General features: G+C 41.4%; 1 protein-coding gene across 1 annotated transcript in view; it reads right to left on the reverse strand.

Annotated features, from left to right (window-relative positions):
* Nucleotides 1-55: 55 nt before the first annotated feature.
* The window catches only part of LOC110533841 (relaxin receptor 1-like), a 97,995-nt gene continuing 82,517 nt past the window's right edge, over nt 56-15,533 (reverse strand). Inside the window, exons 5-17 of the mRNA XM_036989348.1 lie at nt 8,561-8,632; nt 5,936-6,007; nt 5,175-5,246; nt 4,996-5,070; nt 4,090-4,161; nt 3,097-3,168; nt 2,917-2,988; nt 2,557-2,628; nt 2,400-2,471; nt 1,494-1,723; nt 913-1,323; nt 502-714; nt 56-395 (exon numbers count right to left, since the gene is read on the reverse strand). Coding sequence (XP_036845243.1) covers nt 199-395; nt 502-714; nt 913-1,323; nt 1,494-1,723; nt 2,400-2,471; nt 2,557-2,628; nt 2,917-2,988; nt 3,097-3,168; nt 4,090-4,161; nt 4,996-5,070; nt 5,175-5,246; nt 5,936-6,007; nt 8,561-8,632 — 1,702 coding nt within the window. The 3' untranslated portion in view covers nt 56-198. The remainder of the gene's footprint in view (nt 396-501; nt 715-912; nt 1,324-1,493; nt 1,724-2,399; nt 2,472-2,556; nt 2,629-2,916; nt 2,989-3,096; nt 3,169-4,089; nt 4,162-4,995; nt 5,071-5,174; nt 5,247-5,935; nt 6,008-8,560; nt 8,633-15,533) is intronic.

The following is a 15,533-nucleotide window of genomic DNA, read 5'->3' on the forward strand; positions in this document are numbered from 1 at the left end:
GCATGGATAGCCAACCCTCCTGGAGAGCTACTCGGTATGCAGGCTTTGCTCAAGCCCTGCTCAAACACACTGATCCTATTAATCAGATGATCTGCAAGATCTTGATGATCTGAATCAGGTGTGTTCCAGAAGGACTGGAATAAAAGCCTGTACACCCAGGAGGGTTGGCTAGCTCCCTGACTGAGAGGTTCCTTTTTGTTAAGGAGGAGGGCTGGGGTTCTGGTAGACTTCAGATACTTTTTGGGAAGTTTCCCTGAGCCCAGTCTGTTTGCACTTGGCCTTCAGGCAGAGTTTCAGTCTCTCCTGGAAGGAGCTGGTGGTGATGGTGTACAGGATGGGGTTTAGGGCACTATTGATGGGCAGGATGAAGATCACCACCCATAAAACGATTGTTCCTGGAGGAAAGGGAGGATGAGGAGGAAGGGGATGAGGCCATAAAGATTAAACAAAATCATAGCAATTTAATAGTAGTAATCATACAACCACATGTATCTGGTTTACCTGCTATTTCCACTTGTAAAAGAGAGAGGATCTTTAGGAGGAATATAGGTGTCCAACACATGGCATCTGTGAAAACAATGAAGAAAAACCTCTTGGCTATAGAGACCTCCTTGTTGTAGACGGACTGTCTTGCTGTCTTAGCAGTTTTCTGTACAGAGTAAAACATGCTGGTGTAGGAGAAGACGATCATGACGAATGCAAAGAGATTCAACCCTGAAAGACAAAATGTGTAATACATGCTTTCATTACACTACAATATACCATCCTGATATAAGCATTGAATGAAACAGAATTATGTCAGCAAAACCATAATCAGCGTAAAGCTATTGCAAAATCCAAGGCCTGTGGAATTGCTTCCTCATTATCTTGCAGGAATCAGCCCTGATGGTGGGGATTCTATGTTCCTCTTACCCAGAAATATTCCAGTGGAGTAGCATCGGGCACCTGGTTTCTCCATCTCGTCTGAGTGAAGTGGAAAACACACTCCATTCCTGCCGTAGTAATTCCCAAACGTCTGCTTGTCCCAGAGGGGAATGACGGCGATTATGAAACCCAGGACCCAGATGAAGATGAGGTAGCAGAGTGTCTGTTTCCGTCCGGCTCTGTAGTTGTGGAAGGGGAACACAATGCACAGGTACTTCTCCATAGTCATGTAGGTCAAAAGCATGACTGACACCTCAGTGGACAGCATGGCCAGAGAGCCAATCAACTGGCACTGCATGCTCTCCATCCACAGCTGGGCGTGTCTGTTGTACTCTCCACAGTATTTGATGTCGAATGCACCAATGAAGAACAGGTATACTCCCATCAAGCAGTCAGCACCTAACAGATGTGATGGATTTCAGGGCACTTAGTTCATATGCATAGATTTTCATGAGATTAGTTGTTTATGCACTGTGTGGTGCTCAATGTATCTAACAAAATAATTAGTTAGCAAGTACAAGTTATGTGAAGTGATTGCTGCCCTCATTGTGTTGAGGTAGTCTACTCACAGCACAGTGATATGATGGCCATGGTGTGGTGCTGGTTTTCGGATGCAATGCAAGACCGCAGGCATATCACAAAAATGTTGCCAAAGCAGATGATGAAGGCCACCACCCACACAAAAACACGAAGGATGATGTTCGCAAGAAGATTCTCAAATGTTGAAATCCCGTCCGTGTTTGGCTTGCAACTTCGCACATTAGGAGAGTAGCCACAGTATTCAAATTTCTTAAAATAACTGGGTCAATAAGAAAAAAATGACAATATTACAATGAATCACTTTTGAACACACTTCCTTCTGAAGTTTTATCATTGATCATGTTGACAGTTTCACTTTTATATTGATATGGTTGACAGTTGACAGGTTTGTTTAGGGTATACAGTATGCTTCGTCAGAGAATAATTAGCTGACAAATGGATGTAATTAAATACAGAGCAGAATTGGCCTCTAACCAGGCTTTGGTACTTTGTATGCAGTGTGGACCTGACCTGTCCTGATTAAACATTATTGTTGATTAAACATTATTTGCAGTAACAAGACCTCACTACACACCAAGAAAGATAGCTGTTCATTTTAGGCGTCAATTTGCTGTATAGTGGCCTAATTAAGCTTGTATAAGCTGCTAATAAGTAAGTAGCTTACCAGACACTTAAATAGTCCTGTATTATGCATGCATACGAAGCCATGAATTCATTAGTTGTTGGCGGATAATTGGCAACAAATGTTTAGACATTTACTCATACTATATTTAGCCTGTTTTTAGGCCTACAGTAAGCTACTTAAAAATTATGAAATTCCAATTAGCAGCTTCTACAGGCTTAGTGCCTTGCTGTTTAAACAGTATGGACACATGAAATTAAATGTCGATGACATAACAATAATAAATGAAGACATAAGATATACCGGTACTCACATATGGGCCAAGTTCCGAAGAGAGCGAAACATCTGAATACTGATGTTTGGTATGTCGACCTCCTCTATACTCCTGAGGGGAAACAGAAAAGTCACTATTTCTCAAATTCACTAAAACTAGTAAACCATGTTACATAAGTATGAAATACGTTACTTACAGAGATTGCAAATTGACAAACATGTCAAACTGATCATCATAGATATGAGTCAGAGGGTTATTTGAGATGTTCCTGAGAGAAGAGGGGGTGGGGGTGGGGGGGAGGGGGGGGACATCAATACAGGGCAGGTTATACCACTTTGATTTATTGCCCCTCCACTCTGTGGTCAACATGGCCTCAATGCCAGATCGATGAAAAGTAAAGTTGATAAACTGAAACTCAACAATATAAAGTTATACTTTTGGCCTACTTGATCGTACAAAGCGGATCAAACGCTTTCAGTAAATCCATAACGAGAACATCTTTCAAAACAATAAATATATCAGGGCTAGGATGCAAGTAGTCATTGGATATACTTACAACTGTTTTAGGTTTTGAAGATTTGTAAATAGAGTTGGTGAGAACTCCTCAATTTTGTTTAAAGATACGTCCCTGGAATGACAGTTTAAATTAATTCAACAATGAAATACATTACTGTATTTGGACATATTACAACATTATTTGACCCATGTAATGTTGTGTGAAGTAGAGTTAACTCACAAGTCTATCAGGTTTGGCATGCCGGAAAATATTCCCTCCTCAATAGTTTGTATTCTGTTTTTTCGAAGAGCCCTGCAAAATAAATGTTTCTATAAGTGATCATTATTATTCAAGAACAGTCTCTATAAGACCAATGACATTACTTGAATAGTAGTAGGCCCACAGCCATTTGGATACACTGCTTGTTAGATTTGATTTAGAATTATAATTTGATAGTAACGTTACTGTGAGTATTTCTTAAAGGAATGATGTACTATTTATACAGTATGAAAGCAAAACAAATTCTCTACTCTCACTAATACCTATCAAACTCAGTTTGTGTCACCTGTCTGTTCAAATTTGATTTATTAATTTGACTCATTCCTCACCAGATGAAGTCCAGCCCTGCCTCAATAATTCAATACACTTAAGCTGACATCACAGGATACATATTTAGCACTCAGGGTTGGATGAGTCAAAGAGACAGAGTATTTCCAGGCTCTCAACCACCCATGGCCTCCCCTATCCCCTTCAATTGAGAGAGCTAATGCACCCCATGTATATCAGATTGGAATTCTGCTTTCCTGACTCCTCATTATTCTCACCATCACACATGGCCTTAGAAGCGATCGCCAGTGATAGAAACGGCCAACTTAATATGTGTAGGCTCCGATGGTTTCTCTCCCTCAGACTGAATTTCATTACCAGCTGCAGTAGTGCAGATGCTCCAGACGGAAGTATATAGCTTTAACATAAGCACCATTTACCAGTCTTGGTTTTACACCAGAAAATGTCTCCTTAGAGTATGGCAGAATTTAATTTGAAATATAAATCCTATGAAAACCGAGCATGTCTTTTTTCATTGTGTTCATCTCTCTCTCTAGTGCAGATGGAATTGTTTCAAATGCAATTATTGACAGTAAGGCATTCTATCCAATTGGATTTGGTACAAAGATGAACAAATATTGTAAAGAAATTGAGGAAACTATATAGTCTAAATTCAACAAAACTCACAATACTGTCAGAGTGGTGCAGTTTTGAAAGCTGGAAACCCACAAAGATGATATCTTGTTCCCCTCCAGTTCTCTGTGAAAAAGATGTGTCAGATCATTCTGGCATTAATGAATGATATCTGCATCGGTATCTGGTAGTTGGTACATGAACTACATGAAAAACTACATGAATTTCACTTCTGATCTCATGTGAAGATAAAGTAATAAAGTGTGGTCACAAGTAAAAGCAACATGTGACAACATGATCTTGTGAAATAAAATGTGACAACATGGGGATGCAAAATTTCAAAATGTGACACCATGAAACTACACGTGACAATATTAAAACGTTTTTTTACATGTGAAAGTGAAAATTTAATTTTCACGTGAGAGATTTTCATGTGAGAGATTTTCATGTGAGAGATTTTCACGTGAGAGATTTTCATGTGAAAAATGTTCATGTGTTCATATGTTTTTCACCTGCAGTTCACATTTGAGGTGAATGCATGTTATTCTCCTCACATGTGAAAAGATGGTGTCAACATATGGTTTCAGATGTGTAGAACTGACCTCATTTGTCTTTTGTTATCACATGTGAACATTTCTGCACATGTGAAAACAGAAAGTTTTTCAGATGAAAATCCATATGTGAAACTTCATGTAAAATATCATCATGTGAAGTGTTCCAAAACCACATGGTTTCACATGATTTCACATGTGAAATCGAGATTTTCATTGAGAAGTCATGTGGTTTTTCCACATGGGTAATAATGAGTTTTGTGAAAAGAGATACTGTTGCAGAGTGATTATGGCAAACAGAGTCATAAATAATACACCTGATTATGAGAAAACATGATTTAGAGTTGTCAAATACAATCAAATATATTATCCATCATAATGGGTTAGGTATTATTCTGTTGTTACTTACAGCCAGTTTAATCTAGGCATTTCCTGGCAGACAGATTTCTTGGGGAAGGATTCTAGGGAATTGTTCAGCAAAGACCTGCAGCCAAATGAAATTACATTTAAAGAGCGTGTTGGTTAAATGATGACGTGTATCTCATGAGATCTTAATTAAAGTAATAAGCACAGTGGCATGATACTTACAGGAAAAATAACGATTTCAGCCCCTCAAACGATTTCTGTCTCAGAGATGCTATTCTATTTTCATCAAGAATCCTACACCCATACAGACCAGAGGAAAATATATCAATTTATTTGTCACACTAAACCCTATAATTGTCATATTACTTTAGAAAAACATCTATAGAAAGCTTCTGCAGCTATACTGTTGTAATTACTGTTGTCAAAGAGAACAACGTTAATGAGCATTAGTACATGGGCCATGATTTCATACCATCATGTATCATACCTGAGGATTGTTAGCTACACCATAAATGTCACACTGTATCATACTTTATGCTCATTGCTTTCTTGGGAAAATAGAGCAGCACAAACAAGATTCTGAGGCATTTCATAACGAAGGTGGCTTTAAAGGGATAGTTCAAGATTTTAGCAATTAATCTGATCCCATAGACTTCCAGTCATTACGCTATTCCTCGTTAGCAATCGCATCAGAAACTACCTCCAACTTCCTTCAAACTACACACAGAGACATAAAAATGGTATCCATCAGTTTCCTGATTCTGGATAAGTAGAAAAAAAATAACTATCCCTCGAACTATCCCTTTAAGGTCACTGAAAACAACTGCCCAGTGTAGGACAGTTTCCAACAAGATATACAGGTGTTTTTGTATCAATTAAATAAATACTGTCTACAATCTCATGAATCCCACTGAGGCACTGAAGGAATTCCTAATGAAGGTATCTTAAGGTCACTGAAAACATCCTCCCCCCAGTTGACTTACAGCCACTCCAGGTTCCAAAGGTCTTGAAAAATGCCAGCCTTCAACAACGTAATCCGATTCTGACTGAGAAATCTTATCACAGCAGGCCAGTTTTAAAGAGATAAGGAGGTACATGTAAAGATAAAAAGCCATATATTAATATTTGATATGGGACAACATAGAGTAAATAAAACAATATTGTCAAAGTGCAGATATTCAACTGCTTGCAAATGTGGAATGAGGTAAGGTAGGGTAACATCCACCTGTTCCTCATACAAATTCTATCTGAGTGTATAGGGACAGAGCACTGACACATTTTCCATGTCATTGTTTGTTTTCCCCAGCCCTACAACCTACACCAATAATCAGGAATGCAGAGGAGATACACTAACATCAAGCTGTATGTGAAAAGTAGGAGTTGATTTCCTGTCAACTATCCAAGGCTAGCTGCCAGAGAAAATGGAATAAACTGAGTGTACAAACATTATGAACACCTGCTCTTTCCATGACATAGACTGACCTGGTGAATCCAGGTGGAAGCTATGATCCCTTATTGATGTCACCTGTTATATACTCTTCAGTCAGTGTAGATGAAGGGGAGGAGACAGGTTAAATAAGTATTTTTAAGCCTTGATTTAATTGAGACATGGATTGTGTATGTGTGCCATTCAGAGGGTGAAAGGGCAAGAAAAATATTTAATTGTCTTAGAACGGGGTATGGTAGTGTCCCCCCCACATTCTAGAATTGCCTTTTTGTCCCCCCTAGTTTTATAATTGGAATGTTATACAAACTAGGAAACGGTGTGCTCTAGGACCATGCGGACACCTCTGAGCAGTTAGGTAGGCTGTTTGGAGTGTTTATCCGACTGGATAAAAAATATCCGACTGGATAAAAACAAAATATATAGATATATATATTATGTGGTGCTATATATATTATGTCCCCCCCACTTCTAAAACCAACGTTGTAGTAGGTACCAGGTGCACCAGTTTGAGCATGCTGGTTTTATTTAATTTTCACCTCCCTTTTTCTCCCCAATTTCGATCATGTCTCATCGCTGCAACTCTCCAATGGGCTCGCGAGAGGTGAAAGTGGAGTCATGTATCCTCCGATACATGACCCCCTGATAGGTGAGAATTGTCTGTTAATTGAATGATTAGAATATTCCGCCCTGAAACATATAATTGTATGGAATTTTTTTAGAATGTATAAAATCATAATTAATAAATGTGTAGTCCTAGTCAGAATTAGGGTAAAACAATATGTCTTTATGGTATTTTAAACACAGACTGTCTGAGCTTGGTGCCGACCTGACTAGAGATTTGGGAGAGAACGGGCAGTACGTCTCAAGGACAAGGTCACTATCTCTGTCGGCTGGGTAGTGAGACAGACAGTGTGTGCATAGCAGGACATGTGTGTGTGGGTATGTGTGTATGTGCGTCTGTTTGTGTATCTGTTTATGTGTGTGCATATGGCTGTGTGTATGTGTGGGCGTGAGAAGTCAGTATAAAATGAATTGATTTGTATTCTTGACTTCAGAATGTTCCCGTGAATAAACATTTAACTGTGGTAGACCGGGCCTCTGTCGGTTTTCATTCGGCCAGGATCTTACAAATTCTGGTTTGCAGACTGAGAGTAAAAAATTAAATTGGGTGATGTACCTGGAGAACATAATTCTCTTATCAGACCTCTAACACGCTCCTTAATACCCGCCAGTTTAACCAGGAAGCCAGCCGCATCAAAGGAAACACCGTTCAACTGGCAACCGGAGTCAGCCTGCATGGCCTGCCAACCATAAGGAGTCGCTAGAGCGCGATGAGCCAAGTAATGCCCCTCTGGCCAAACCCTCCCCTAACTGGGATGATGCTGGGCAAATTGTTCGCCTTCCTATGGGACTCCCAGCCATGGCCGGTTGTGGCACAGCCCGGGAATTATCCCGGGTCTGTAGTATTTCCTCTAGCATTGCAATGCAGTGCCTCAGACCGCTGCACCACTCAGGAGGCCCGCTGCTGGGTTTTTCACACTCAACATTTTCCCGTGTGTATCAAGAATTATGCACCACCCAAAGGAATCCAGCCAACTCGACACAACTGTGGGAAGTATTGTAGTCAACATGGGCCAGCATCCCTGTGGAACGCTTTCAACACCTCGTAGCCATGCCCCGACTAATTGAGGCTGTTCTGAGGGCAATAGGGGGTGCAACTCAATATTAGGACGGTTTTCCTAATGTGTTGTACACTCAATGTATACTCTTCAGGATGCCTTGATTCATAATGACTGTCCTCTGTGTGAATCCTGAAGGAGGTGGATGAAGGGGTTTCATGTGTTCCCTAAATTATGCCCACTAGACCTGGGCACTTCACACGTCTCAGGTTTGTATATCGGAGGACGACTACAGTATCTGAATCTGTATGTATAAACACTTCTCAAGGAAGCGCCAGTAAAAGGGTCAGTGTATTCAATGACTGGTTTTCTTTGATTTCAAGGAGCTAAACACCATACTACAGTACTACATTCTACATAATGTTCAATAAAAAAATGGCATGAAGTATGATGTATCCAGGACAACATTTTGTGGTGATGTAGGGATATACACATGGTACCACAGGTTAGACAGTGGTGGCCCATAATGAATTAGGACATACAGTCTTCTTAGTGAGTAGAGTCCTGAGAATGCCTGCTTGGAGATTCTTTTGATCCTGTTGTCTTCCAGGTGTCTGTGGAATATAAATATATTGTTAAAGGTTTAAATGACAAAGGCCTGGTTTAATGAGAAGGAAAATAAGATCTCATCAATAATCTTACACCTGTTGTATTCGACAAATGTGACAAATAATTTAATTTGATTTGCAGTCTATGAGATAAAACTACATGACGATTGTCAGAGTGAGGATAAATATATTGAGGATTATCATTATGTTAGTATAAGACAAACACAACTTTTTTAATTAACAACTTCAATTTAAAAGTATGGCTGCATCCTGCCTTTTCATCATGAATAGACAAATGCACTGAATGAATACGTTATTTCAAACTATGATTATTTTGTGTCATTTTATTGCTGATTTTTAATCTGATTTATGTCTACTAGACCTGGACGCTTCACACGGTTTTCATTCGTCTGCATTCACATTAGACATACAACTTGAATTGCATCCATTTAAAGGCCCTGAACAGTCATCTTTTTCCCCAAGAAAAATAGCATCTGAGTTAACTAAACCTCACCCATAATATTTGTTCCCGTTTAAGAATTAGACCAGTTCAAATAACACAAATTGTAAAACAGCATATTTAGATTTTTGGTGGGTGAGATAAAAATGGAGAAACACCTGGATGCATAAGGTAGGTTAAATGTAAAATACTAGGTCAACTCCAGAAGAATGGAAACACAACATACTCAAAACAAGGAAGCCATGCCTAAACACAGCTATATCAACACCCTTCTTGTTTAACAGGTAAATTGTGAAAGAAAATTTACCACTGCATTCAGTCGGAACCCCAGAATAAGAGCCCATTTGTGCTTGATCCAAAAATGTGGTCAGAGGATGTATGGATGGAGTGACGCAATTGCGAAGCCTCCAAATTGAGCTCTGTATTGCATCGTTGTGTGCCTCTCAAATGTTGTAACAATGCGGAGGGCTCCGTAAAGTTCTGCATTGACATTATTGGTTGATGGTAGGGTAGGACGTGAGGTCCTGCATAAACTTAAACTCACTTCCTTGACAACTTCCTTCACAACAGCTCTGCGCTGCTCGGAGAAGCCCAAGAAGTATGAATGCCCTGACTTCTATAGAGGCCGTATCACCCTAAATGCTGCAAGGCCAATGCAGACCGCGGAATGACCATGTAGCGCCTTTTAGCAGGAGGACAACACTAAAAGGTAGCAAAAACAGTACACGAAAACACTTTTAAGGTGCTTACAGACAGGCCACAGTAAGGGCGGAGGTCTCATAGACTTCAACAGGGTGGCAGGGCAGTTCTGCAAGGTTGTGCTCTCTCCTTTGAGTGGTTCCAAAATATATATATACATTTTTTATTTCACCTTTATTTAACCAGGTAGGCTAGTTGAGAACAAGTTCTCATTTGCAACTGCGACCTGGCAAAGATAAAGCATAGCAATTCGACCCATACTAGAACACAGAGTTACACATGGAATAAACAAAACATAATCAATAATACAGTAGAACAAAATAAAACAAAATAAATAAATAAAAACTGTATGGGGATGAGGTATGTAGATACAGTGCCTTGCGAAAGTATTCGGCCCCCTTGAACTTTGCAACCTTTTGCCACATTTCAGGCTTCAAACATAAAGATATAAAACTGTATTTTTTTTGTGAAGAATCAACAACAAGTGGGACACAATCATGAAGTGGAACGACATTTATTGGATATTTCAAACTTTTTTAACAAATCAAAAACAGAAAAATTGGGCGTGCAGAATTATTCAGCCCCCTTAAGTTAATACTTTGTAGCGCCACCTTTTGAATTTTTTCCCATTCCTCCTTGCAAAACAGCTCGAGCTCAGTGAGGTTGGATGGAGAGCATTTGTGAACAGCAGTTTTCAGTTCTTTCCACAGATTCTCGATTGGATTCAGGTCTGGACTTTGACTTGGCCATTCTAACACCTGGATATGTTTATTTCTGAACCATTCCATTGTAGATTTTGCTTTATGTTTTGGATCATTGTCTTGTTGGAAGACAAATCTCCGTCCCAGTCTCAGGTCTTTTGCAGACTCCATCAGGTTTTCTTCCAGAATGGTCCTGTATTTGGCTCCATCCATCTTCCCATCAATTTTAACCATCTTCCCTGTCCCTGCTGAAGAAAAGCAGGCCCAAACCATGATGCTGCCACCACCATGTTTGACAGTGGGTATGGTGTGTTCAGGGTGATGAGCTGTGTTGCTTTTACGCCAAACATAACGTTTTGCATTGTTGCCAAAAAGTTCAATTTTGGTTTCATCTGACCAGAGCACCTTCTTCCACATGTTTGGTGTGTCTCCCAGGTGGCTTGTGGCAAACTTTAAACAACACTTTTTGCATTGTTGCCAAAAAGTTCAATTTTGGTTTCATCTGACCAGAGCACCTTCTTCCACATGTTTGGTGTGTCTCCCAGGTGGCTTGTGGCAAACTTTAAACAACACTTTTTATGGATATCTTTAAGAAATGGCTTTCTTCTTGCCACTCTTCCATAAAGGCCAGATTTGTTCAATATACGACTGATTGTTGTCCTATGGACAGAGTCTCCCACCTCAGCTGTAGATCTTTGCAGTTCATCCAGAGTGATCATGGTACTCTTGGCTGCATCTCTGATCAGTCTTCTCCTTGTATGAGCTGAAAGTTTAGAGGGACGGCCAGGTCTTGGTAGATTTGCAGTGGTCTGATACTCTTCAATATTATCGCTTGCACAGTGCTCCTTGGGATGTTTAAAGCTTGGGAAATCTTTTTGTATCCAAATCCGGCTTTAAACTTCTTCACAACAGTATCTCGGATCTGCCTGGTGTGTTCCTTGTTCTTCATGATGCTCTCGGCGCTTTTAACGGACCTCTGAGACTATCACAGTGCAGGTGCATTTATACGGAGACTTGATTACACAAAGGTGGATTGTATTTATCATCATTAGTCATTTAGGTCAACATTGGATCATTCAGAGATCCTCACTGAACTTCTGGAGAGAGTTTGCTGCACTGAAAGTAAAGGGGCTGAATAATTTTGCACGCCCAATTTTTCAGTTTTTGATTTGTTAAAAAAGTTTGAAATATCCAATAAATGTCGTTCCACTTCATGATTGTGTCCCACTTGTTGTTGATTCCTCACAAAAAAATACAGTTTTATATCTTTATGTTTGAAGCCTGAAATGTGGCAAAAGGTCGCAAAGTTCAAGGGGGCCGAATACTTTCGCAAGGCACTGTAGATGGGCTGTTTACAGATGGGCTATGTACAGGTGCAGTGATCTGTGAGCTGCTCTGACAGCTGGAGCTTAAAGCTAGTGAGGGAGATATAAGTCTCCAGCTTCAGAGATTTTTGCAGTTCGTTCCAGTCATTGGCAGCAGAGAACTGGAAGGAAAGACGACCAAAGGAGGAATTGGCGGGTGACCAGTGAGATATATCTGCTGGAGCGCGTACTACGAGTGGATGCTGTTATGGTGACCAGTGAGCTGAGATAAGGTGGGGTTTTTCCTAGCAGAGACTTGTAGATAACCTGTAGCCAGTGGGTTTGGCGACGAGTATGAAGCGAGGGCCAACCAACGAGAGCGTACATGTCGCAATGGTGGGTAGTGTATGGGGCTTTGGTGACAAAACGGATGGCATTGTGATAGACTGCATCCAGTTTGTTGAGTAGAGTGTTGGAGGCTATTTTATAGATGACATCACTGAAGTCGAGGATCGGAAGGATGGTCAGTTTTACGAGGGTATGTTTGGCAGCATGAGTGAAGGAGGCTTTGTTGTGATATTGGAAGCTATTTCTAGATTTAATTTTGGATTGGAGATGCTTAACGTGAGTCTGGAAGGAGAGTTTACAGTCTAATCAGACACCTAGGTATTTGTAGTTGTCCACGTATTCTAAGTCAGAGCAGTCCCAGAGAATCACCAGCAGCAAGAGCAACAACATTGATGTATACAGAGAAGAGAGTCGTCCCGTGGATTGAAACCCTGTGGCACCCCCATTGAGACTGCCAGAGGTCCGGACAACAGTCCCTCCGATTTGACACACTAAACTCAATCAGAGAAGTAGTAGGTAAGCAAGGCGAGGCAACCATTTGAGAAACCAAGGCTGTCGAGTCTGCCAATAAGAATGTGGTGACTTACAGAGTCGAAAGCCTTGGCCAGATCGATGAAAACGGCTGCACAGTAATGTCTCTTATCGATGGCAGTTATGATGTCGTTTAGGACCTTGAGCGTGGCTGAGGTGCACCCATGACCAGCTCTGAAACCAGATTGCATAGTGGAGAAGGTACGGTGGGATTCGAAATGGTTGGTAATCTGTTTGTTAACTTGGCTTTCGAACACCTTTAGAATGACAGGGTAGGATAGATATAGGTCTGTAGAAGTTTGGGTCCACTTTGAAGAGGGAGATGATCGTGGCAGCTTTCCAATCTTTGGGAATATCAGACGATACGAAAGAGAGGTTGAACAGGCTAGTAATAGGGGTTCCAACAATTTCGGGCAGATAATTTTAGAAAGAGAGGGTCCAGATTGTCTAGCCCGGCTGATTTGTATGGGTCCAGATTTTGCAGCTCTTTCAGGACATCAGCTATCTGGATTTGGGTAAAGAACAAATGGTGGGGGCTTTGACTGGTAGACGGTGCCGGGCAGTTGCCCGGGGTAGGGGTAGCCAGGTGTAAAGCATGGCCAGCCATAGAGAAATGCTTATTGAAATTCTCAAAAATAGTGGATTTATCGGTGGTAATAGTGTTTCCTAGCCTCAGAGCAGTGGGCAGTTGGGAGGGCGAGTTAGTTAGGATGACATCTATGAGGGTGCCCGTGTTTACGGATTTGGAGTTGTACCTGGTAGGTTCATTGGATTGTAGGATGGCTGGGGTGTTAAGCATGTCCCAGTTTAGGTCACCTAGTAGCACGAGCTCAGAAGATAGATGGGGGGCAATCAATTCACATATGGTATCGAGGGCACAGCTGGGGGCAGAGGGAGGTCTATAACAAGCGGCAACAGTGAGAGATTTGTTTCTGGAAAGGTGAATTTTTAGAAGTAGAAGCTGGAATTGTTTGGGTACAGACTTGGATAGTAATACAGAACTCTGCAGGCTATCTTTGCAGTAGATTGCAACACCGCCCCCTTTGGCAGTTCTATCTTGGCAGAAAATGTTATAGTTAGCGATGGAGATTTCAAGGTTTTTGGTGGTTTTCCTAAGCCAGGATTCAGACAAGGCTAAGACATCCGGGTTTGCAGAGTGTGCTAAAGCAATGAGTAAAACAAACTTAGGGAGTAGGCTTCTAATGTTAACATGCATGAAACCAAGGCTTTTACGGTTGCAGACGTCATCAACTGAAAGCACCTGGGGAGTGGGAGTGGAGCTAGGCACTGCAGGACCTGGATTAACCTCCACATCACCAGAGGAACAGAGGAGAAGTAGGATAAGGGTACGGCTAAAGGCTATACGAACTGGCCGTCTAGCACGTTCGGAACAGAGAGTAAAAGGAGCAGGTTTCTGGGCAAGATAGCATAGATTCAAGGCTTTAGTGTACAGACAAAGGTAAGATAGGATGTGAGTACATTGGAGGTAAACCTAGGCATTGAGTAATGATGAGAGAGATATAGTCTCTAGAGACGTTTAAATCAGGTCATGTCATCGCATATGTAGGAGGTAGAACAACATGGTTGGTTAAGGCATATTGAGCAGGGCTAGAGGCTCTACAGTGAAATAAGACAACAATCACTAACCAGGACAGTAATGGACAAGACATATTGATATTAGAGAGAGGCATGCGTAGCTAAGTGAGCATATGGGTCCAGTGAGTGGTTGGGCTGACTGGGCACACGGCGATTCAGACAGTTAGCAGGCCGATGCTAACAAGCTAACAGTTAGTAGGCCAGGGCTAAACGAGCTAGCAGTTAGCAGAACAGGTTAGCAAGCAAGCAGTTAGCAGGGGCTAGCAGTTTGCCAACCGGGGCAGGCAAGCTAGCAGTTAGCAGAACGGGGCAGGCAAGTTAGCAGGTAGTAGACCTGGATTAGCAAGTTAACCTATGGGGTACGTCACGATGGGGGTAAGTCTGTTTTTGCCTCTTCGTGCGGTGACGTCGATAGACCAGTCGTGGAGATAGTAGGGTTCCAAGTAGCTCTAGGTAGCTAGCAGGCCTAGCATGTTAGCAGAATGGGCCTTCAGCGGATGTCGCACCTGAGGGGCCTGTTGGAATCCTCGGGCAGGTTATCTCGGTATTCCAGTCATAGAGGATCAGCGGGGTTCCATGCCCCATTCCGGCAGTAGAAGGGGTCCGGATATTGTAGCCGGGGAGTGGGCTTCGGTGGTAGCACAGGAGCCCTTGTTGGGCTAGCTTCAGGCTAATTGGTGCTTGCAATGTTATATATATATATATATATATATATATATATATATATATATAAATAACTTTTCCATATGGGACCATAGGGCAAAGAAGGCATAGTGTGGAATTAGGGGTAGCTACTCAGATGGTTAGCGATTGAATAAACATAAAATGGGGTGCTGGTGTGCTTCTGCACCCCTTTTAGTTCATTGTCACAAATATCCAGCACATGTCCAGTGCTACTCAGTGTCTCAGTGTGTGTCCCTCAACGTCATTCTGTCTCAGTTGCAGCATTCAAATCGTGGTCATCATGTGTCTGTGAATCACAACATTAAAGACGATGAGTGATCACAGCATTTCCACAGAGCTATACACAATACAACTTCAGCATTGAGGACAGCATTTTGTTGACAGCATGTTGGTTTACACTCTCTACTGTGTGTGAATGATGGAAGAATATTACCCCGGCTGTAGGTCCATTTGAGTGTGTGTGGCAGTGGTGGAAAAAGTACCCAATCGTTATACTTGAGTAAAAGTACAGATACCTTGACAGAAAAGGACTCAAGTAAAAGTGAAAGTCAGGCAGTAACATGCTGCTTGAATGAAAGTCTAAA

Source organism: Oncorhynchus mykiss, chromosome 10 (assembly GCF_013265735.2).
Source record: "Oncorhynchus mykiss isolate Arlee chromosome 10, USDA_OmykA_1.1, whole genome shotgun sequence".
NCBI lineage: Eukaryota > Metazoa > Chordata > Actinopteri > Salmoniformes > Salmonidae > Oncorhynchus > Oncorhynchus mykiss.